Source organism: Phyllobates terribilis, unplaced genomic scaffold (assembly GCF_046119375.1).
Source record: "Phyllobates terribilis strain yellow unplaced genomic scaffold, ASM4611937v1 Scaffold_4__5_contigs__length_816908805, whole genome shotgun sequence".
Lineage (NCBI taxonomy): Eukaryota > Metazoa > Chordata > Amphibia > Anura > Dendrobatidae > Phyllobates > Phyllobates terribilis.
In genome coordinates, this window is record NW_027362764.1 from 760,185,488 (window position 1) to 760,208,100 (window position 22,613).

The window sequence follows — 22,613 nt, forward strand, 5'->3', positions numbered from 1 at the left end:
GTGTTGTGTGTGCTGTATATGCCCTATATGTGTACTGTATGGGATATGTGTGTGCTGTATATGCCCTATATGTGTACTGTATGGGATATGTGTGTTGTGTGTGCTGTATATGCCCTATATGTGTAGTAAGTTTTTAAGATATCCACTATGTGAACTTGTGCCTATGTGTGTACAGAGCTGGAGCAGAGGCTCAGTTTACTGCCCGGTCCTGTAATTACTCCGGCTGAGGCAGAGGGACCTGTTGGTGCCAGTGACTTTGCTATGAAACAAAACAACACAATGCAGCAGATGAGCTGGGAACAAAGTGATAGAAATGTCTTTCAGGTACAATTCACTTTTCACGTGTCCAAAAATCATGAACTCTATGGGGCTGTTGCCGGCCTGTCATCGTGATAGACCCATCTTTACGGAAGCCCGTGAACATCTAAGATGGGAATATCCCTTTATCATAGACTTCACACCGCAGAACACCAGTGAAATGTTTTTCAAATATCTTCCTTTCCTATCGATACACCGGAGGGTTCGGCTGTCCGACCATTACACCGGTGTCCTCAGGGAGGCCAGAACCTTCTTGTGGAGCAGGGAGGTTCCTGGCCCCCCCGTGTGCATCTTAGCCTCCCTAGGTCACGGTTTGATCAGCGTACCGCACACTGTACCGACAGGGGTAGTTACAACCTTACACAGATTGGATTGGCCCACAGCAATGAAAAGATGGACCCCCCGATCCCTCCAGCACTGGACCCCCCAATCCCTCCAGCACTGGACCCCCGATCCCTCCAGCACTCTGACCATTGATACTCATAGACGTACAGTATGTTGCCCATATGGCTAACAAGTTGCAGTTTTCCACTGTATGTTATGGATGTAATGGAAGATTGGCTAAACAAGGTGTGAAAAAAAAGATACTTGTAGTTCTCGGGAAGACCCCGCATAAGCTATGGAGACTTTACCGCAATGCAAATATGCAAAATCGCTCTTCTAAATGGGGAGGAAAACAGTTTTTTTTTTCATTGTCACTTAGTAGATCAATATCTGACTTAAATTACATTTATTACAGAATAATAAGCTACCTTATATATTAATAAGCTGACGCTTCCTGTTTTCTGCAGCTCATTTGTCACCTTTGCTGTGTAGACTGGGACAGAATGAACAGAGTCATCTCAGTATAATTATGCAAATTAATAACAATGCTATCATTTGGCTGAAAGGCCAGAAAAGACAAGATAGTAGCACTATACACAGACAGACGGCTCTGTATGCAGCTCCCCTGTCACCCCCCAGTCTTCGGAGGAGGGTCTGTACCCCATCAACTCCTAGAGGGTGCATTACTCTAAGATATGACTCTGTCAATTCACTCCCATTCATTGCAGCTACCATAAAGCAGAATCCTCTGCACTGCTTATACAGACACAAAGGGAACCTGTGAATTTTCTAAAAATGTAAAATAAATAGCTACAAAAAACCAAATATACAGCTCCAAAATGGGCTCTAAAGTCATGATATAGGAATTAACTTTTCAATCACTGGGGTCTGACCACCATGGACCCCAGCGATCCCAAGAACTGAAGCTGAATATAGTGGAGGTCGATCATGCGCACCACGTTCCATTTAATTTTAATAGGAGCATCGAAGATTGTACTTGGCGGATCTTCGGCACTACCATTAGAATGAATAGATCCGAAGTTCACATGATCGACCTCCGCTCCATCATTCACGCTCTTCAGAGCCCCGGTTCTGGGATCCTCAAGTGATCGGAAAGTTATACTTCATCCTATTAATAGGAGATAACTTTCAAACTTGAGACTACCCCTTTAAGGGACTGAACCTATAGGTGGCACTAGAGAGGCGGTTTTCTCCCTTTTTCAGGAGAGCTTTTTTGCATGCAACATTTTGTAATAATTTGACATCATTATATGATATCATTTTATATACTTGAATTTGCAGACCGGTAGTTTGTAAAATGTCCTAGCCCATTCTCATCACATCACCCTAACAAAACCATGCCGGTTGAGTGCAACTTGCAATTTTTTTTATTTTTTATTTTTTTTATTGTTGCATTTCTTATTCCTTCCACAGCAAAAATGTTATATAAGAAAAAATTACCCGGCGCCTGCTATATCGGTACACACTGATACAATGACCTCAAATTGGCTCATTCCAATAACATAAAAAAAATAAATAAAGGTCTCCTTTAAGGTGAATTTTGGAAACTTTAGCCTTCAATGAAAAAAATGACATTTTTTTTTTTTCAGAATTTAAATAAGAATTTTTCCAACGTGGTATATTTATATATCATTTTAAAATAAATGTAAATGGGTAAATTTCTTGTTCCAAAATAAATCTATGTCTATGGGAGGTCTAGTGCTATTTTTTTTTTGGTATATTGGAATGGTGATGAAGAATCTCGAAAGTAATAAAGTAGAACTCTTTCTGACTTGTACACAGCGCCCCCTAGCTGAGACCTGAAGAAAAGCTCCACCCCATCCAAGAAATAGGACCCTTCCAATGATGGTGGGGTGGCAACTACATATGGCTTAGTTGACATTTTCAGTGGTTGTTTCTATTGATGGACATACGAGTACATTTTCCTGCATGTACAACGATTGATTGATGGATGGATGGATTGGACCAGATTTGATGATCTCTCTGTAGAATAGGTCATCATTACCAGATTGTGAGAGGTCAAAGCCCGCACTCCCAACGAATCAGCTGGCAAGTCCTGCAGAACAGCTCTCATTCTCTTTAATAGGAGCTGAGCCGCAGTACCGCTAGTGGCCACTAAACGGTCTACGGAGCTGTGGTGTTCTGTGCTTACATCCGACCGCCACCAGAGCCGATAAAAGATTATTGCGGAGGGTGCCGAGTGTCGGACCCCCATTGATCTGATATTGATGACCTATTCTACAAATTTGTCTATAATATAGACGTAGCAGACAACCCCTTTAATTACATCCATTTTACATCTTTAGTGCTTGAGGCATGTACATTTTTTGCAATAATTGATTCCTCTAATGCAGCCATGAAAAAATAAAGAAAAACCTTGCTAATTATTCTAAAATGCAAAAAAACTCTCTCCCGTTTTGCGTATGCAGCTCCTATGCAGATCTATGTCCTTACAGTCTGTATTCCGGCATATAACCATTTTTCTTGCAAATCCGTAGATAACAGAATATAGAGAGAGCAGAGATCTGACTACACACGAGGTTTGTAGTCTGTAACCATGGAGACACATACAGTAGGTCTGCTTGGAAGCTGTATACACAACAGTATACTATTTGCAAAATGCTTCATTTTAACCTCATCAGTTTTAAAAAAAAAATTGGTACCTATCCCTTTAAAATGTTCTGAAACGAGATCTCCCAGTAGATCGGAAGAACAATATTGGGCACTTCCGATCACCCAAATACTTGCTATATCTGGATTTTCTGTCTGACTTTTCAAAAAATTAGGCTGTGTGTCCAAAAAAAAAAAGAAAAAATGACAATACTAAGAATTTAGAAATCAAGTGTCAGATCAAAGTTGCAGGAGGGCGCATGAGTGAGTGAATAAGTTAAAGTTGTCTACATGTGAAAACTTTTGGTATAACCAATACTGCAGCTCAATGACAAGAAAAAAATCTCATGGTAGTAGAATGGACGCTCACATCGGAGGTTCCTTCTGCATAGATCCGCCCATGGGTAAGGTATGTGCCGTATCGTTACAAAATAGAAAATAGAGAATTTTTTTCTTTTTTTTTTTTACACTCATATCATGTAAATACATGCAAGTCATGCTGGAATCTAAAATACTGTTTCATTTTCCGTGAAGAGCAACGAAATAAAAGTGATGGAACGTATGTGAGATGATGCCGTGACTACAGAGTTAAACATGCATCATATTTAGGCATTGGTTGTGTTTTTCCTCTTTTTCAACTTTGGAAAGTGTATTGTGACTTATACAAAGAATTAGCACATCGTACGAAAAAAAAGGTCATTCCCCACCCCCTCCCCACCCATCTTGGATTTAAACAGGTTTTGAAGGTGTCCATGCCGAATCTGAAATACCGTCTCCCGTTGATGACAAGGTCATGGGGCCGCTAGGTGTGAATGGGTCCGTATCTGTATCCGTTTCGCCTTCCGCTAAGTAACGTTTCTCTCTCATCCATGTTGAGCCGTTGGGGCCAAAGTTAAAGTCTTCTTTTTCTTGGGAAATACTGAAACCGCTTGGAGACCTCTGAAGTTCATCGTGGTTGACCGAGAGGAGAGATAGAGGAGTGTCGCTATCTCTGGTGAAACTTCTTCTATGGATCGGGGAGTGCCTTTCGGCATAAGGGCTTGAGATGTCTCTTTCATGTCGAAAGTTGACCCGAGTGTCTATCAAAGTCTGAATGGGCAGATCTGTTGGCCTTTCGGTATAGTTGGGTGAGGAGGTCATGCTCCTCCTAGAACAGTTTTCACCATTAAAAGGCATGGGTGCGGTAAATTCTACCGGGTAGTTATCAAAGAACCCATACTGATCCAACTTATTAAAAGAAACTTGATGCATGTCGTAGGGATTTCCATGAGTGCAGGACTCTGTATAATTATAAACGAGCCTGCCAACCTCGGAATATCGGTTCTCCTCACCATCCTCTTCCGTTTGGGACTCTCTAAGAGGGTAGTACTCAGTAACCTGGACCTGAAGTTGGTCCATATGCTGCAGGTGCATATCCACCAAAAAGTCTAATTTCTTTTCCATATCTTGGACCTGGGGGGGGGACAAATTAGCCAAAGTACAATCATCGATCAAGAATGTAAGATAAAATTCCAAATATTTCAGATCTAAAAAGATTAATGAAATTCTGGTGGGCAAACCAAAATTACTATTACGTTGCTCATTTTATTAAGAGTACAGACAGTGTTTTCGAAACAAACCAAATTTTAGACAAAATCCCAGATCCATCATCTAAAAGTTTGGGGTCTGATTGATTACTTTTTATGAAGTCGCTTTACTTATTTTTGTCTTGTGGTTTTCGTTAACGTTTATTGCTCCAAATTATTCAAAATCAAGAATTTTGCGCAAAGCCAAAAATGATCGTTCTTTTTTTTTTCTTTTAACCCTTTCCTGGGGCATTTTAGCGAGAAAAAAAAATCGCACGTTCCGCTAAAATGTTAGCAAAATTTGCTAACAAATAAAAGATAAGAAGTGTATTCGCTCAAAAATGTTGAATCAGCCGAGGAGGTCTGGAAAACAAAAAATACTGTGCCCACATTGGCAAACATAAAAAATCAACATAAAATAATTTGTAAAAAAGGTGCAAATTAAAAGACGAATTTTTCACAAATCAAAAACAAACTAAAAACAACAAAATCTAAAAGAAAGGCGTAAATGCAGTAGAAAATTGGGCTCCAAAAGAGAAATGAAAAAAAACGGCAAATGATGAATGTTGAGTTTTAGGCATTTATATTTTTGATCAAAGTTCATTAGAATTTTTATACTATTTTTACACTAGTTTTTTCAGTCCTTGTCAATTTTTAGGTTTGTTCAATATTGGACATGGTTTTCATCCCAGATAGTTTTCAGGTTATTCATCATTTGATACTTTTCAAAATATCACAATTTTTTTGGCGCAACTGTACTCCAGTATTCAAGTGGAGCCAAAAAAAATCACAAAATCTGTCTAATTTATTTTTTGTGAAAAATAGGTAAAAAAATAAAAATAAAAGCATCTTTGATTTTGTGCCAAATTCTTCAAACAAGCGCCATTAAAAATTACTGTAAAAAAATGCAAATTATGAATCTGGAAATTTTCGAGATACAAGACCGTACCTGTCTCTCTACTTTCACAAATTTTCCCATCATACTTTGGTCTTCGAAATCTGAAGCTTTGGACCCATAGGGCTCGTGCCTAGAAAGATAAAACTAAAGCAGTGATAAACACAAAAAAGATGATGGTTCACACCAATTCTTCTACTGAACCCCCATTATGGTGCTGGCTTTTGACGCTCAGGAGAGAAAGCTTTGGCCTTCAACCCCTTTCCAGTAACCTATTTTCCGCAAAGCATTTTTGCTAAAAATGCAGTAAGTCTGGAGAGAGGAGTCTTGTACAGGTCCTAGTATCAACCGGTATCACTGTCTCTCTAAGAGACTCCAAAATTGTCTACTATAAGGGTCTACAGAAAAGTTACAGCTTGCCATGGTAGCTCCAGTTCATGGCCATGAAGAGAAACTAAACTGGGCCAACTGGTAGTAAGGGCAAGCGGAGCACCAAGAGCCTCAACGGAAGACTTTGGTAAAACCAGGACTTAAAGGTGACCAGTGTTATCTACTTGGCTTTTGAGTATATAAAATATGTGGTTTACCATTTAATAACTTAACAAATAGTCATCTTTTACCACATGCATGTTCTTACTGGACACCACTTTTACCTTGGAGACTGTTGGGATGGATATCCATACCCTCCACCACCACTCGTTCCTTTCTGGGACTTCTTATGTTTGGGTGTTGAAAGAGGACCTGGAGCAAAGACCATGTCTATTCTGAGGATGAAGAATGAAAAAAAATTATTTATCCAAGTGTTTGGCCTCTTTTTGGATATTGAACTTTGAGAAACCAAAAAATAATGGTATACCAAGAAAGAGCAAAAAGAGGAATAATGGCTGACCTTGACTGGAGGTATTTAATTCTTGAGAGCATGTCCAGGTGGCCTGCAGAATATTGCTCTATAACGTCCTTCACATCATAAGGCCTCAGCGTCTCCTTAAATTTTTTCTTACGTAACAGAAATTGTAGTATTCTGCACGGGAGATGAAAGGAATTATTACCAAGACAACATACCCATACACCGCCCAACCAACATTATGATCACCCTTTACGCAGAGGAGCCTTTACTTTTTTGTCATCACACTAGTAAGTTCAAGATATGGTCACCATGAACATAAAGGACCCAAATCATTATTCTATTTGCACCTTTTTTATCAAGTTTTTGGTGATTTTTGTATGTTTTTCATTTGCACCTTATTTTTCTTTTTACCCCTTCCCGACATATGATGTTCTGGTACATCTTAGGTACCTTTTTGTAATGCAGGCTCAGGAGCTGAGGCCGCATTTTTTCCAGCAGGTGATAGATGTATTATTCAGCCATTATGTGCCCCTAAGCTCCGCCCGCAGTTGTTCACCTTTTGAATGCAGCTGTATTTACAGAGGGGCCAAGAAGAAAGACTTTCTTAACAACCCATCGTCCCCCTGTTATGTGATCAAGGGGTGCTGATTAGTAGTGTTGAGCCACCCCCGTAGTGTTCGAGTTCGGTTCGGTTCGTCGAACACCCGTGTGTTCGCCGAACTGTTCGTCGAACTGTTCGTCGAACACCTTCGAACACCGTTAAAACCAATGGCAGGCAAACAAAAACACATAGAAACACATAGAAAACACCTTCAAAGGTGTCCAAAAGCTGACAAACTGCTCAGAAGACATAACTAACACATGGAAAAGTGACAAGTACATATAGTCATGCGAAAATAAAAGAGGTGGAGGAGTAAAAGGAGGGGGAGACACAGATATAGGCATGTCATGCCCTTCTAAAATCCAAAAAGTGAGAAGCCGACACGGCCAGTCCGCTCCTGCCCGTGCCACCTCCGTGTCGCCGGGTTTGTGCCAGAGCCGCGGTGAACCCTGATGGCCAGCCCCCCTCTCCCAATACTGGTGCCTGTCCGCTGGTCGGTCGAGCGAGCCCCCCTGTGGTGGAGGCAGCTCTAAGCTTTTTAATTTAAATTGTCTCTCTAATTTGAATGAATACACTTTAAATCCATTTACAAGGATCTATTGGAGGGCAAGTCTCATGCCAGCAGCCGCGTAATTCCAGCTCCAGTAGCGTCCACTAAAGCTGCTGCAGTTAAAAAGCTTTTATAAGGATCGAGCTCGGCTGTCCACCGCAAGGCATCCTACTGCCAGTCCCAGCCCCTATGCCTTGGGGTGCCTCCTGATGCTCTTCACTGAGTATCCCGTGGTCCCGAAGCATTTCCTTTGAAAAAAGGAAGTGTCCAAACTACAGGTGGTGTAGCTTGCTTAACAGCCGGGATAATCCGCTGACTAGCAGACCCTGCTACTAGGCACAAAGTATTTCCTGGGCTAGATGCAGTTAAAAATTTGTAATTAGATACTCTCGTTGGATGCTGAGAAAGCATTCCATAGAGTCTCCTGGCACGCCATATATGATTCTCTTAAAAAGCTTGGGGTAGGGGTCTAGGGGACCCTTTTATAGCCAAAATCACGGCCCTGTATCGCAATACGTCACCTAGGCTGAAGATAAATGGAACTGTAGCACCCTGAGGGCTCGGTTGCTACAGAGGTATTGCACCTCACCCAGAGGTGTGATATCTCACTCTCAGGTAAGGATGTAGTGTGGATCAGGACCCGACACCTGCATGCATTACACCACATTGCCGTGGGGCAGGGCGACCAATATGCCCCTGAGATGGGCACGACAGTCCCTGTCCCTGGCTGGAGTGGGGGGAGGGAACACTGAGGAAGGGGAACCCTGTAGTGCAGGAGCAGGGAGGAAGCAGTTCCTGGGTGCATTGAGAAGGGAGTATAAAAGGTGGGCACCATCTTAGTTCAGTGCAGAGAAGTCTGAGCAGAAGTGGCAGGGAGCAGGGGCTCTGCATGAGCTCTGCTCCGGAGGCGGGCCTAGTAACAGAGGCCCAGGCCTGGAAGAGGGAGAAGGAAGGAAGAGGAGCGGAGAAGGCTCCAGGAACGAGGAACGAAGGGATCTCAGGGGTGCGGACGGGCGAGTCGCCACCGCACGCCAGAATCCACCTGCGTGGAGGGGTCAGGCCAAAGGGGGAGACCGGTCCCCGAAACTAGTGGAGGCAGGAAACGACCCTCAGCTAGAAACAGGAGGCTGTGACATTTTATGTGGCGCAGCCCCTCGCTACACCCGCTAGGAAGGAACCACATAGGGTCAGGGAAACTGGCGCCAAGTTTACCAAGAGGAGGCCCGAGGCAGCCGGACAGAAGGGTTGGTAAGAAAGGCCAGACAAAGGACACACAAAGGGGGTCCTGTGAAGCGCTCCAAAGTTATCTGGGAGTTGTCTGAGCCCCTCACCTGGTGAGCACAGTACGACGTGGGCAGCCGTTACCTGCAGACGTGGTCTGGATAATAAGAACTGTGAGTAAAGGCCCTGGACTGCATCACTGACTCCGTGTCATTACTGCTGCTGCCCTGCACCATCACCCCCATCCTCCGCATACACTGCCCTGAGGCTATACTCCTCCCGTGGGGAGTTATGCTACGCTCTGCTGCACCCACAACACCAGCCTCAGCGGTCTGCCCTGGAGTGGCGGTTCACTCTGACCGCAATCCACGGGTGGCGTAGTCGGACATTTAAACATCAAAACCACATAAATAGTTCCGCCACTGGTTTGACCGCCCTGAGCCACGGAACCGGGTCGCCGCCACGAAGACTACAACCACCAGCATCCACCAAAAAGGGTCCGGCTCCGGGTGTCCCAAGGCCCAGGGGGCGCGTCAGAACATTTTCATCACCTTTCACAATCACCAATGGGACAAGGCAGGGATGTTCTCTGTCCCCTCTCTTATACATCCTAGTGACGGAGCACCTGCTCTCATCAATTCGCCATAACCCCAATATTAGGTGGATTGAGGTGGGAGGCACCGAGTACAAGTGCTCTCTATTTGCTGATGATGTCCTAGTATATATCACTCAATCACATATATCCATCCATGCTGTTATGGCTGAAATAGATCACTTTGTTACATGGTCAAATTTTAAAATCAATGCAGCGAAGTCTGAGGCCCTCGATGTCTCCCTCCCCAAATCCATATAGGATTCCATCCAGTCCAACTTTCCCTTTGCCTGGCCCTCACAGGGTATCAAATACTTAGGAATTCCTATTCATAGAGACCTCTCCCATCTATGTTATCTTAATTTTGGGCCCTTTATTGAACAACTCCATACAGACCACGGTTGGCAAGTTAGAACTGTAAGATTCACTACGTGAACCACTGGTGTTTTGTGGAAAAGCACATGTACACCGCGTTCCAAATTATTATGCAAAAAGTGTTTAGGAGTGATAAGGGAAGAATTTGTTTGTTTGTCAGTTAAACTCATTGATGGTGATGTGTGTCAGGGCTCTTTATATCACTGTAAGCAATTGCAGACACCAGTGCTAATTAGTTTGGCAGGTGTGTCCAATGAAAGGCAAGACTACTTAAGAAGGCTGTCTCACATTATTCAGCAGCCTACATTTTCTGCCAAAATGGGAAAGAAAAAGGATGTGTCGGCTGCTGAGAAGCAACAAATTGTGGAGTGTTTAGGTCAAGGCATGACTACAATCAACATTGTGCGATGATCAGGATGAAGTGTCTTGGCAATCAAGAAGTATGTAGCTGATTCACAGTACACACGTGTGCGTGCTGATAAGGGCAAATTGAGGACTCTTTCCTACAGGCAATTACGTCAGGTTGAAAGAGCAGCGGCAAAAAAGCCTTGTCATAGCAGCAGACAAGTTTTTGAAGCTGCTTGTGCCTCCAACGTCCCCCGAACAACAAGATGCAGGGTCCTTCAGAGGTTTGCAGCTGTGCATACGCCATCCTGTCGACCTCCTCTATCCACTTCACACAAGCAGAAACGGCTCCAGTGGGCCAAACATTACATGAAGACTGATTTCAAAACTGTTTTGTTCACGGATGTAGCGCCGGCGTCCCTGCCCTCTGCTAGGCAGGGACGCTGTTCCCCTCACCTCTCTGCTCCGTGCCCGGCGTCCTCCTCCCGCTCTGCTGGCAGCGCGCGCTCCTTCCCGGCCACTGTGCTTAGGGCGCGCGCGCTCTCCCTCCCTCTTAAAGGGGCTGCGCGCGCCGTCCTAAGGAGTCCCCGGCCAATGGCCGGAGGACTTCACCATATGTAAGGCACCTCCTCCAAAATGGAGGTGCCCGAGCAATGTTGTTGCACTGTTCACTACTCTGCTTCAGCCCTCAGGTCCCGTTGCCAGTTACCTGCCAGATACCTGCCAGATTCCTGCCAGCTTGCTGTCTTATTCCTGCCTGATTATCTGCTACCTGCCTGCTAGTCTGAGGTCCGACGGTCTGCCTTACTACTCCTGTCAGTCTGTCTAAGGACCAGCCTGTCCGCTCACCTGGGAGCGCACTTCAGCCACCTGCCTGCTTGCCTGAGGTCCGACGGTCTGCCTTCCAACTCCTGTCAGTCTGTCTATGGACCAGCTTGCCTGCTCACCTGGGAGCACTCATCTGCTGCCTGTCTGCTAGCCTACCTGGAGGCTCTGCCGTCACGTGCTGTGACCACCCGCCTGTCCAGAGACTTCTGCCCGCTCACCTGGGAGCGCTCATCTGCCGCCTGTCTGTTGGTCTTCCTGGAGGCTCCGCCGTCACATGCTGTGACCACCCGTTCATCCAGAGACTCTCGCCTGCTCACCTGGGAGCTCACGTCTATCATCAGCCGCCACAGGTCGTACCAACCCTTTACCCAGAGACTGCCCCGGTCACTTGCCGTGACCATCTGCCCGTTCATCCAGAGACTGCCCCGGTCACTTGCCGTGACCATCTGCCCGTTCATTCAGAGACTGCCCCGGTCACTTGCCGTGACCATCTGCCCGTTCATTCAGAGACTGCCCCGGTCACTTGCCGTGACCATCTGCCCGTTCATCCAGAGACTGCCCCGGTCACTTGCCGTGACCTCCAGCCCGTTCACTCAGAGACTGTCCCGGTCACCTGCGGTGACTTCCTGCCCGTCTTCCCTGGTCGCCACCCGCTCCCTTACAAGGACCGCCCCCTTGTATAGTAGCTCAGAGGTTCCGCCTCCCAGACCCGTTACAGTTTGCTCGGGCCATGGAACCCGGTGGCACCCAAGCTCCCTCGCTCTCGGACCTGTGTCATGAACTGTCCCGTCAAAGGTCCCAACAGGAGTCCATCCTGGGTCACCTGCGGAATGTCAATACTCACCTGAACACTCTGACTGCTCCACCAGCAACCTCCGCCAGTGCCATATCTTGCAATCCGGCAGCTCCGCTGCCCACTAATACCATGGTATCCTACCCCGGACCCCGGCTTTCTGCACCTCCTCGCTTCGGAGGCGACTCCGCCCAGGCTCGGGGCTTCATAAATCAGTGCACCCTGCACTTTGAACTATTGTCCCACCAGTTTAACTCCGACAGAGCCAAAATTGCATTCATCATGTCCCATCTCACCGGGGAGGCCCTGGCCTGGCTAAATCCTCTATGGGAGAGAGGAGACCCCCTGGTGTCCAACTTGCCTGCTTTTCTCACGGCTTTCCGGAAAGTCTTCGACGAACCCGGACGGAAGACCTCATCCGCATCATCACTGCTACGCCTCCGTCAGGGAAGTCTCACCGTGGGCCAATATGCCATACGGTTCCGTACCCTTGCCTCGGAGCTGGCCTGGGATAACGACGCTCTGGTATCCGTCTTCTGGGAGGGTCTGTCCGGCCGTATTAAAGATGAACTTGCCGGTCGGGACATCCCTACCACTCTCGATGACCTAATAACTCTTGCCACCCGGATTGACCTACGGTTCCAGGAGCGTGCCAAAGAGGTCACCCGTGAGAGGAGGTTACCACGTCTAGCTCCTACTTTTCAGAAACCCGTCACTCCCTCCGTCTCTACCCAGGTACACTCTCCTGAGCCTATGCAGGTCGACCAGACCAAGATGGTCAAAACCCGTCAGGACTTACGCCATGCCGAGGGGAGCTGCTTCTACTGTGGCAGTAAGGAGCACCGGATCCGTACCTGCCCGGAGAGGTCGGGAAACGCCTGTGTCTAGGTTCGCTCAGAGAGGTCGACCTAGACAAGAATAAATCCTCTCCATCTCTGCTGTTGTCAGTCTCAATCGTCTGCGGGGAGAACCGTTATTTCGAACTAGCCCAACTTGACTCTGGAGCAGCCGGGAATCTTATTTCACAGTCCCTGGTAGAGAAATACCGCATCCCCACCAAACCTCTGGCTGTACCCTTGTCTGTTGCTGCCGTGGATGGGGGTCTCTTACCACGCCCCATCCAACTCATCACCGAATCCATTACTCTGCAGGTGGGAATGCTGCATTCTGAGAGTATCTCCTTTCATGTTCTGCCTGGACTCTCCCACGCCTTCTTGCTAGGCCTACCTTGGCTCCAGAGACATGCACCCGTGCTTGACTGGCAGACCGGAGAAGTCCTTCGCTGGGGACAGGACTGCCATAAGACCTGTCTGGTTCCCGTCCATCCCGTCCGTCCTTCTCCTACCCCAGCTAATCTACCTGGACTTCCGATTCCTTATTGGTCTTATGCTGATGTCTTTAATAAAAAGGAAGCAGAGACACTACCCCCTCATAGACCATACGACTGCCCTATCGACCTGTTACCTGGTACTACTCCTCCCCGTGGGCGTATTTATCCATTATCCGCTGCTGAGACCCGGTCGATGTCCGAATATATTGAGGAGAATCTGGCCAGGGGATTCATCCGGAAATCTACCTCCCCGGTGGGAGCAGGCTTCTTTTTCGTCAAAAAGAAGGACGGCTCTCTCCGTCCCTGTATAGACTATAGAGGCCTTAACCAGATCACGGTGAAGAATAAGTACCCCCTTCCGCTCATTCCGGAGTTATTTGATCGTCTGAGGGGGGCTAGAATCTTCACCAAACTGGACCTCCGTGGGGCGTACAACCTGGTTCGTATCCGTCAGGGGGATGAATGGAAGACGGCATTCAACACCCGGGACGGCCACTATGAATATCTGGTAATGCCCTTTGGTCTCTGTAACACTCCTGCCGTCTTTCAAGAGTTGGTCAATGACATCTTCCGGGACCTTCTCTACTCCTGCGTAGTGGTGTACCTGGACGACATCTTGCTCTTCTCTCCGGATCTCCAGACTCACCGGAGGGACGTTCGTCAGGTCCTGCTCAGGCTCAGGCAGAATCACCTCTTCGCTAAATACGAGAAGTGCCTCTTTGAGCAGACCTCGCTTCCGTTTTTGGGCTACATTATTTCTCAGACCGGCCTACGAATGGATCCAGAGAAACTGTCTGCCATCGAGAAATGGCCTCGACCGGAGGGGTTGAAGGCCATTCAGCGATTCCTGGGCTTCGCTAACTACTACCGCCTCTTCATACCACACTTCTCTTCCCGGACTGCCCCAATTTCCGCGCTCACCCGTAAGGGTACTAATCCCAAAGAGTGGCCACCCGAAGCAGAGGAGGCCTTTCTTTCCCTAAAACAGGCCTTCTCTTCCGCCCCGGTGCTGCATCGCCCGGACGGCAACAAGCAGTTCTTCCTGGAAGTTGACGCCTCCTCCTCTGGAGCCGGAGCGGTACTTACTCAAAAATCATCTTCCGGGAGAATGGTAACTTGTGGCTTCTTCTCCAAACTCTTCTCCTCTTCTGAGCGCAACTATTCCATAGGAGACCGAGAGTTATTGGCCATCAAGCTGGCGTTGGAGGAGTGGCGTTACCTACTCGAGGGGGCTCTTCACCCGGTAATAATTTACACTGACCACAAGAACTTGGCTTACCTCCAGCATGCCCAGAGACTTAACCCGCGCCAAGCCCGGTGGTCCTTGTTTTTTGCTCGCTTTGATTTTGTTCTTCATTTTCGCCCGGCTGACAAAAACGCCAAAGCAGACGCCTTGTCCCGATCCTTTCTGGTGTCCGATCTCGAGGAAGAACCTAAACATATCATCGATCCCGCCAGAGTAATGCAGGTGGCTCCCGTGAGTCTAAATCGTCTCCCTCCCGGTAAGACGTTTGTTTCAGTACCTGATCGGAAGAAGATCCTACACTGGGGCCATTCGTCTAAACTAGCTGGCCACGCCGGTCAGAAAAAGACCCTCCAGCTTATTGCCCGGCACTACTGGTGGCCTACCCTGCACAAGGACGTAATAGACTTTGTTTCTGCCTGTGTGTCCTGCGCCCGCAACAAAGTCCCGAGACACCTGCCAGCCGGTCGCCTCCTTCCGCTTCCTGTGCCTGCTGCCCCCTGGTAGCATATTGCTATGGACTTCATAACTGATCTCCCCGTCTCCGCCGGTTGTACGGTCATTTGGGTGGTCGCTGATCGCTTTTCCAAGATGGCTCACTTTATTCCCCTGCCAGCCCTCCCGTCTGCACCCGAGCTGGCTAAAGACTTTATCCGCCACATCTTCCGTCTTCATGGCCTGCCCCTCCACATCGTGTCGGATCGTGGGGTACAGTTCACCTCACGTTTCTGGAGAGCCACTTGTAAACTGCTAGACGTCACCCTGGACTTCTCTTCCGCTTACCACCCACAGTCCAATGGTCAAGTGGAGCGGATCAATCAGAACCTGACCAGTTACCTCCGGCACTTCGTTAATGCCCATCATTCAGACTGGGTGGATCTCCTACCATGGGCCGAGTTCTCTTATAACAATCACGAGAGCGAATCCTCCTCCAAATCCCCGTTTTTTGTAGTCTTCGGTCAGCATCCTCGGATTCCTTTTCCTGTCTCCACCTCTGTGGACAACCCGGCTGCGGAATCTCTCGTTAGCAAATTTTCCTCCATTTGGGAGAGTACCCGATCCGCACTCCTTCAGTCGTCCGAACGGATGAAAAGACACGCTCCTTCCCGGCCACTGTGCTTAGGGCGCGCGCGCGCGCTCTCCCTCCCTCTTAAAGGGGCCGCGCGCGCCGTCCTAAGGAGTCCCCGGCCAATGGCCGGAGGACTTCACCATATATAAGGCACCTCCTCCAAAATGGAGGTGCCCGAGCAATGTTGTTGCACTGTTCACTACTCTGCTTCAGCCCTCAGGTCCCGTTGCCAGTTACCTGCCAGATACCTGCCAGATTCCTGCCAGCTTGCTGTCTTATTCCTGCCTGATTATCTGCTACCTGCCTGCTAGTCTGAGGTCCGACGGTCTGCCTTACTACTCCTGTCAGTCTGTCTAAGGACCAGCCTGTCCGCTCACCTGGGAGCGCACTTCAGCCACCTGCCTGCTTGCCTGAGGTCCAACGGTCTGCCTTCCAACTCCTGTCAGTCTGTCTATGGACCAGCTTGCCTGCTCACCTGGGAGCACTCATCTGCTGCCTGTCTGCTAGCCTACCTGGAGGCTCTGCCGTCACGTGCTGTGACCACCCGCCTGTCCAGAGACTTCTGCCCGCTCACCTGGGAGCGCTCATCTGCCGCCTGTCTGTTGGTCTTCCTGGAGGCTCCGCCGTCACATGCTGTGACCACCCGTTCATCCAGAGACTCTCGCCTGCTCACCTGGGAGCTCACGTCTATCATCGGCCGCCACAGGTCGTACCAACCCTTTACCCAGAGACTGCCCCGGTCACTTGCCGTGACCATCTGCCCGTTCATCCAGAGACTGCCCCGGTCACTTGCCGTGACCATCTGCCCGTTCATTCAGAGACTGCCCCGGTCACTTGCCGTGACCTCCAGCCCGTTCACTCAGAGACTGTCCCGGTCACCTGCGGTGACTTCCTGCCCGTCTTCCCTGGTCGCCACCCGCTCCCTTACAAGGACCGCCCCCTTGTATAGTAGCTCAGAGGTTCCGCCTCCCAGACCCGTTACAACGGATGAGTGCCGTGCAGCGCTCGATGGTCCAGATGGATGGAGTGGAGGATGGCTGGTTGATGGACACCCCACGCAAACACGGCTACAGCGCCAACAAGGAGGAGGTGGAGTAATGTTTTGGGCTGGAATCATGGGGAGAGAGATTGTCGGCCCCTTTAGGATCCCTGAAGGCGCTAAAGATGAAATCCATAATGTATGTGGATTTTCTCAAACAGCACTTCCTGCCATGGTTCAAGAAGAAGAACCGTGTATTTCACAGCAAGATCATTTTTCTGCATGATAATGCACCATCTCATGCTGCACATAAAACATCTGCATCTCTGGCTGATATGGGCATAAAAGGGGACAAACTTATGGTGTGACCCCCATGCTCCCCTGACCTCTACCCCATTCAGAACCTTTGGAGCATCATTAAAAGGAGTGTCTATGATGGCGGGAGGCAGTTCACATCTAAGCAACAGCTCTGGGAGGGTATTCTGTCCTCATGCAAAACAATTGAAGCAGAAACCATCCAAAACCTGACAAATTCAATGGACGAGAGAGTTCAGAAGCTCCTTTCGAACAAGGGGTCCTATGTGAAAATGTAACATCACCTAGAATAAAGTTTTGAGTTGAAAACTGTTTGATTTCAGTTTCTAACAACCTGCTAATGCTTATAATTTCAAAAATGACCATTTTTTTGGTCTTTATTAAAATGAAAAGGTTGATCGAAAAGTTTGGGGGATCTAAGAGTGTGGCAACCCAGTAGTCATGATTACTTCGAATTCTGACAATATGAGGGTCATGCTGCAGGTAGTGCAGCAAGAAGGCACTTATGTGTCTTGCGCATCTCGGAGCCCCAAAATTATTTTCCGGGCTAGATGCAGCTAAAAATTATTTTTAATTTTAAATCTGGTGAAGCTTATTATAGATGGCCTAATAGGATCAGTGCTGCACACTGCTACAAAGCCCAAATTATTTTCCAGCCAAGATACAGATAAACATGATTAGTAATTTTAAATCTGGTGAAGCTTATTATAGATGGCCTAATAGGATCAGTGCTGCACACTGCTACAAAGCCCAAATTATTTTCCAGTCAAGATACAGATAAACATGATTAGTAATTTGAAAGCTTAAAACGGTTGGTAGGGTGATTTTAAACAATCATCAAGCTTTTACTCTCCCCAGGATGACACAGGGGTAGAAAAGTCGTTTCGGATCCATGATTTGTTCATCTTTATGAACGTGAGTCTGTCTACATTATCAGTGGAGAGCCGCGTGCGCTTATCTGTCAGCACACCACCAGCAGCGCTGAACACACGTTCAGACAGAACGCTGGCTGCGGGGCATGACAAGATCTCCAAGGCGTAAGTGGCTAGCTCCGGCCATTTATCCAGATTGGAAGCCCAAAAAGAGCAAGGGTCCAGTGACACAGTCGTGGCTTCAATGTTTACTTGGAGATACTCCTGTACCATCGTCTCTAGGCGTTGACTGTGTGTCAGACTTCTTGTCTCCTGTGGCCTTGCAAAGGATGGGCTAAAAAAGTGGTGAAATGATTCCGCAAAATTGATGTTACCACCAGATACTGTGGTTCTGTTACGGTTTGAGTGCTGAACACTTGACGGTCCCACGGTTGGCAAGTTGGAACTGTGAGATTCACTACGTGCACCACTGGTATTTTGTGGAAAAGCACATGTAAGATTCTGCAACAGTCTCTGCTGATACTCCTGCATGCGTGCATCCCTTTCTATGGCAGGAATAATTTCTGCAAATTTACTTTTGTACCGGGGATCTAACAGTGTGGCAACCCAGTAGTCAGGATTATTTCTAATTCTCACAATTCGAGGGTCATGTTGCAGGTAGTGCAGCAAGAAGGCACTCATGTGTGTTGCGCATCCAGGAGCACCAAGTCCCTGTTGTGTTGGTGGCGAGGTAACAATCATGCTTCCTTCCTCTGTCCTCTCCCCCCAACCTCGCACAACAGAAATGTAATCAAGGTCTCCCTCATCTGATGAGTCTTCCATCAGTTCGTCCTCCACTTCTTCCTGGGCTCCTGCACCTTCCTCACTAGTTTGGCTGCTACCATGCGCCCTGGTAAAACCATCTCCCCCACCCTCACATGCCTGCCGCCTTGGTGCTGCCGACCGTCTGGACCTTGCAGATGTTAGCCCTTCCGCATACAACTCCTCCTCCTCTACTTCCTCCACCTCCTCTTGTGCCACCACCTGACTCCGAATTCTGTTTAACATGTGCTCCAGCATGTAAATCACCGGAATAGTCATGCTGATAATGGCATCGTCAGCACTAAACATCTTCGTCGCCATTTCAAAACTGTGCAGAAGGGTGCATAGGTCCCTGATCTGAGACCACTCCTCCAGCGTGATTTGCCCCACCTCTGAATCTCGTTGGCCCAGGCTATACGTCAGAACGTATTGCACCAGGGCTTGTCGGTGCTGCCACAGTCGCTGCAACATGTGCAGAGTTGAATTCCACCGGGTAGGCACATCGCATTTTAGCCGGTGAAGTGGCAGGCCCAACGACTTCTGTAGAGATGTAAGTCGCTGAGCTGCGGGATGCGAACGGCGGAAGTGAGCACACAGCGACCGTGCCCTCTGCAGAAGGCCATCTAGTCTGGGATAGTGGGCTAAAAATTGCTGGACAACCAGGTTCAACACGTGAGCCATACAAGGCACGTGTGTGACATTGCCCCGGCGAAGGGCCGCACCCAGGTTTGCAGCATTGTCGCACACGGCCTTCCCTGGTTTCAGGTCCAGTGGAGACAACGATTCATGAAATTGGTTCTCCAGAGCTGACCACAACTCCTCAGCTGTGTGACTCACATTTCCCAGACATTTCAATGTAAAAACCGCCTGATGACGTTGAGCCCTACTGCCAGCATAGTAAGGAGGTGTGCAGGATCCCTTCTGCGCAGTTAGAAAGCTTGTGGCATGACCAGACAGGCTTTGGGTGCAGGTGGAAGACCGAGAGGAGGTTGAGGAGGCAGAAGCAGTGGAGGAACTTTGACATAAAGAGGATTGACGCACAACTCGTGGGGACGGCAAGACTTGGACAGCAGCCCCTTGTCCTGCTGTCACCATAGTTACCCAGTGCCCAGTCAGCGACATGTAACGCCCCTGTCCATGCCTACTCGTCCAAGTGTCTGTGGTGAAATGCACCCTGTCACACACAGAGTTTCTCAAAGAAGCGGTGATGTTGTGTGCGACATGCTGGTGGAGCGCAGGCACACCTTTCTTTGAGAAGTAGTGCCGACTGGGCATCTGGTACTGGGGCACTGCGACGGACATAAGGTCTCGAAAATCCTCTGTGTCCACCAGGCGGAAAGGCAGCATTTCTGTAGCCAAGAGCTTGCAGATGGTGAAATTCAACCTCTTAGCTTTCTCATGGCTAGGAGGAAATGGTCTTTTACTTGTCCACATCTGAGGGACCGAGGGCTGGCTATTGTGCTTAGACGGGGTTGATAAGGGTGTCCCCGGCAAACTGCCGGTCTGTGAGGAAGATGCAGGCGGACATGTTAGGTTGCCTTCATCCAAAGGTGGTGCTATCGATGTCGGACAGCGCTCAACACCAGCTGGTGTTACCACCTCCAAAGAAAATGATGACCTGCCAATCACGCTGGCTGTTGCGGGTAAAGAGGTGGCAGGTCTGCGCCCCAAAAGAGGTGTGACTGCTGTCCCCCCAGTCACAGAGGATGAAGAGGCCGCGGATGCACAAGATATGGCAGACGGTGGTTGGCCCGGCCGGCTAGGCCGCATTGTAGCACACTGAGCTTCCCACTGCAACTTATGCTTCATGTCCATGTGCCGGTTCATGCATGAAGTACTCAAACTATGTATTTTTTGGCCTCTACTTAGCTTTTGCTGACAAATGTTACAGATAACACGAGTTGGGTCATCTTTATCGATCTCAAAAAATGCCCAGGCTATGCAAGGCTTAGCACCCATGCGACCTGAAGAGCCACCACGACTTGTGGTGAGAGGCAGAGTTGTGTTTGAGGATGCAGTTGTTGACGTGCTTCCAGTACTACGTCTCTGTCCAGGAAGGCGCAACCTGACCTCGTCGTCACTAGCATCTTCCTCCACCTCCTCTGCTGACCTCATCTCTTGGCTGACTGTGGGTTGACAGTAAGTGGGATCTCCAACCTCATCATCATCACCCTGTGCGTTATCACACCCGCCGTCCTCAGAGCCAACCTGTTCCTGCCCTGACAAAAAACTAAAGTTGTCGCTCCAATCAGGTATTTGAGTCTTATCATCGTCTTCCTCATTGTCTCCACCAACAGGAGTTACAGTTTGGGAATGAGGGTCTACATTATGGTCAGAACCTTCTGCGTCTGGTCCTGGATCCGACTCATAAAGATTCTGGGCATCAGTGCAGATCATTTCCTCGTCTGGATTCACAGAAGCGCTGGAGTCGACCTCTGATTCCCAGGCTATAGTATGAGTAAACAGCTCTGCAGACTCAACCATCTGTTCTACCTCATACTCAGACGGGCAGCTGGAGATTTGGGAGCTGTGAGGAAGCAAGTGCGATTGGGGTGACACCTTTGAGGACTGGAGTATTTGTGATGTTGAAGTTGATGTGGAGGAGAGCCCACTTAAAGGAGCACTTGATATCCGTTGAAGCACCTGATGTTTTTGTGCCTCATCTGGAATTTGTAGCGATTGGCGTGGCCGTAAGAAAGGGATCTTATCACATTGTCCGCTAAAAGAAGTAGACATTTTAGTTTGGCTGGAAGATGGTCTTTCTTCTCCAGATGTTACTGTTGCTTTAACACCTACCCCACGGACACAACCTTTTTTCCCCTTCCCAACACGCCTATTCCCCTTTCCACCAGCAGCAGGCCTTTTTCCACTCATTTTGGTGGTTAACTAATTCACAACTCTGGAGTTGTTTGCACAAAAAAACAATGGATGGTAACCGAGCAGAGCTGAGTGGCCAAACTGTGGTATTAGGCCAAAACTATTGGCTGGGTTAGATGCAGAAAAAATATATTCAGTTTGCAACCTGATGGAGGTCAGTATAGATGGACTAATAGAGAAAGTCCGACACACTGCTACAAGGCCAAATATTTTTTCAGAGGTAGATGCAGAAAAAAATTATATTCAGTTTGCAACCTGATGGAGGTCTGTATAGATGGATTAATAGAACAAGACCCACACACAGCTAGAAGCCCAATATTTTTTCAGAGGTAGATGCAGAAAAAAATATATTCAGTTTGCAACCTGATGGAGGTCAGTATAGATGGACTAATACAACAAGTCCCACACACAGCTAGAAGCCCAATATTTTTTCAGAGGTAGATGCAGAAAAAAATATATTCAGTTTGCAACCTGATGGAAGTCAGTAAAGATGGACTAATACAACAAGTCCCACACAGAGCTAGAAGCCCAAATATTTTTTCAGAGGTACTGTAGATGCAGATACAAATTATTTTTAATTTGCAACCTGATGGAGGTCAGTATAGATGGATTAATAGAGAAAGTCCGACACACTGCTAGAAGCCCAAATATTTTTTCAGAGCTAGATGCAGAAAAAAATTATATTCAGTTTGCAACCTGATGGAGGTCAGTATAGATGGATTAATAGAACAAGACCCACACACAGCTAGAAGCCCAATATTTTTTCAGAGCTAGATGCAGAAAAAAATTATATTCAGTTTGCAACCTGATGGAGGTCAGTATAGATGGACTAATACAACAAGTCCCACACACAGCTAGAAGCCCAATATTTTTTCAGAGGTACTGTAGATGCAGATAAAAATTAGTTTTAATTTGCAACCTGATGGAGGTCAGTATAGATGGACTAATAGAATGATGCTATGCCCAAAAGATTTTACTTCACTAGGTGCAGTAAAAAAATTGGTATTCTATACACAGGTGGTATATCTTGCAACACAGATAGGCTACTCCACTGACTAACACACTCTGCAATAGGCCAAAAAGGATTAGCTTTGCTAGATTCAGCCAAATGCTGTGAAAAAAACTTGCACAGCACTGGCACAGACCTGCCTGGCAAAAACTGATAGGAACTGATGTAACCTAGTCCTGAAAAGGACTCCAATTACAATTAGTCTTTACTCCCACAACCTATCTATTTAAGAG

At 47.7% G+C, this 22,613-nt stretch overlaps 1 protein-coding gene across 2 annotated transcripts in view; it reads right to left on the reverse strand.

Moving 5' to 3' along the window:
• Positions 1-4,002: 4,002 nt before the first annotated feature.
• Positions 4,003-22,613, reverse strand: part of KCNQ3 (potassium voltage-gated channel subfamily Q member 3) — a 292,615-nt gene continuing 274,004 nt past the window's right edge. For both annotated transcript variants that reach the window (XM_073679902.1, XM_073679901.1), the window contains 4 exons: positions 6,623-6,754; positions 6,387-6,497; positions 5,788-5,866; positions 4,003-4,725 (listed from right to left, as the gene is read on the reverse strand). In XM_073679902.1, the coding sequence (XP_073536003.1) occupies positions 4,003-4,725; positions 5,788-5,866; positions 6,387-6,497; positions 6,623-6,754 (1,045 nt within the window). The remainder of the gene's footprint in view (positions 4,726-5,787; positions 5,867-6,386; positions 6,498-6,622; positions 6,755-22,613) is intronic.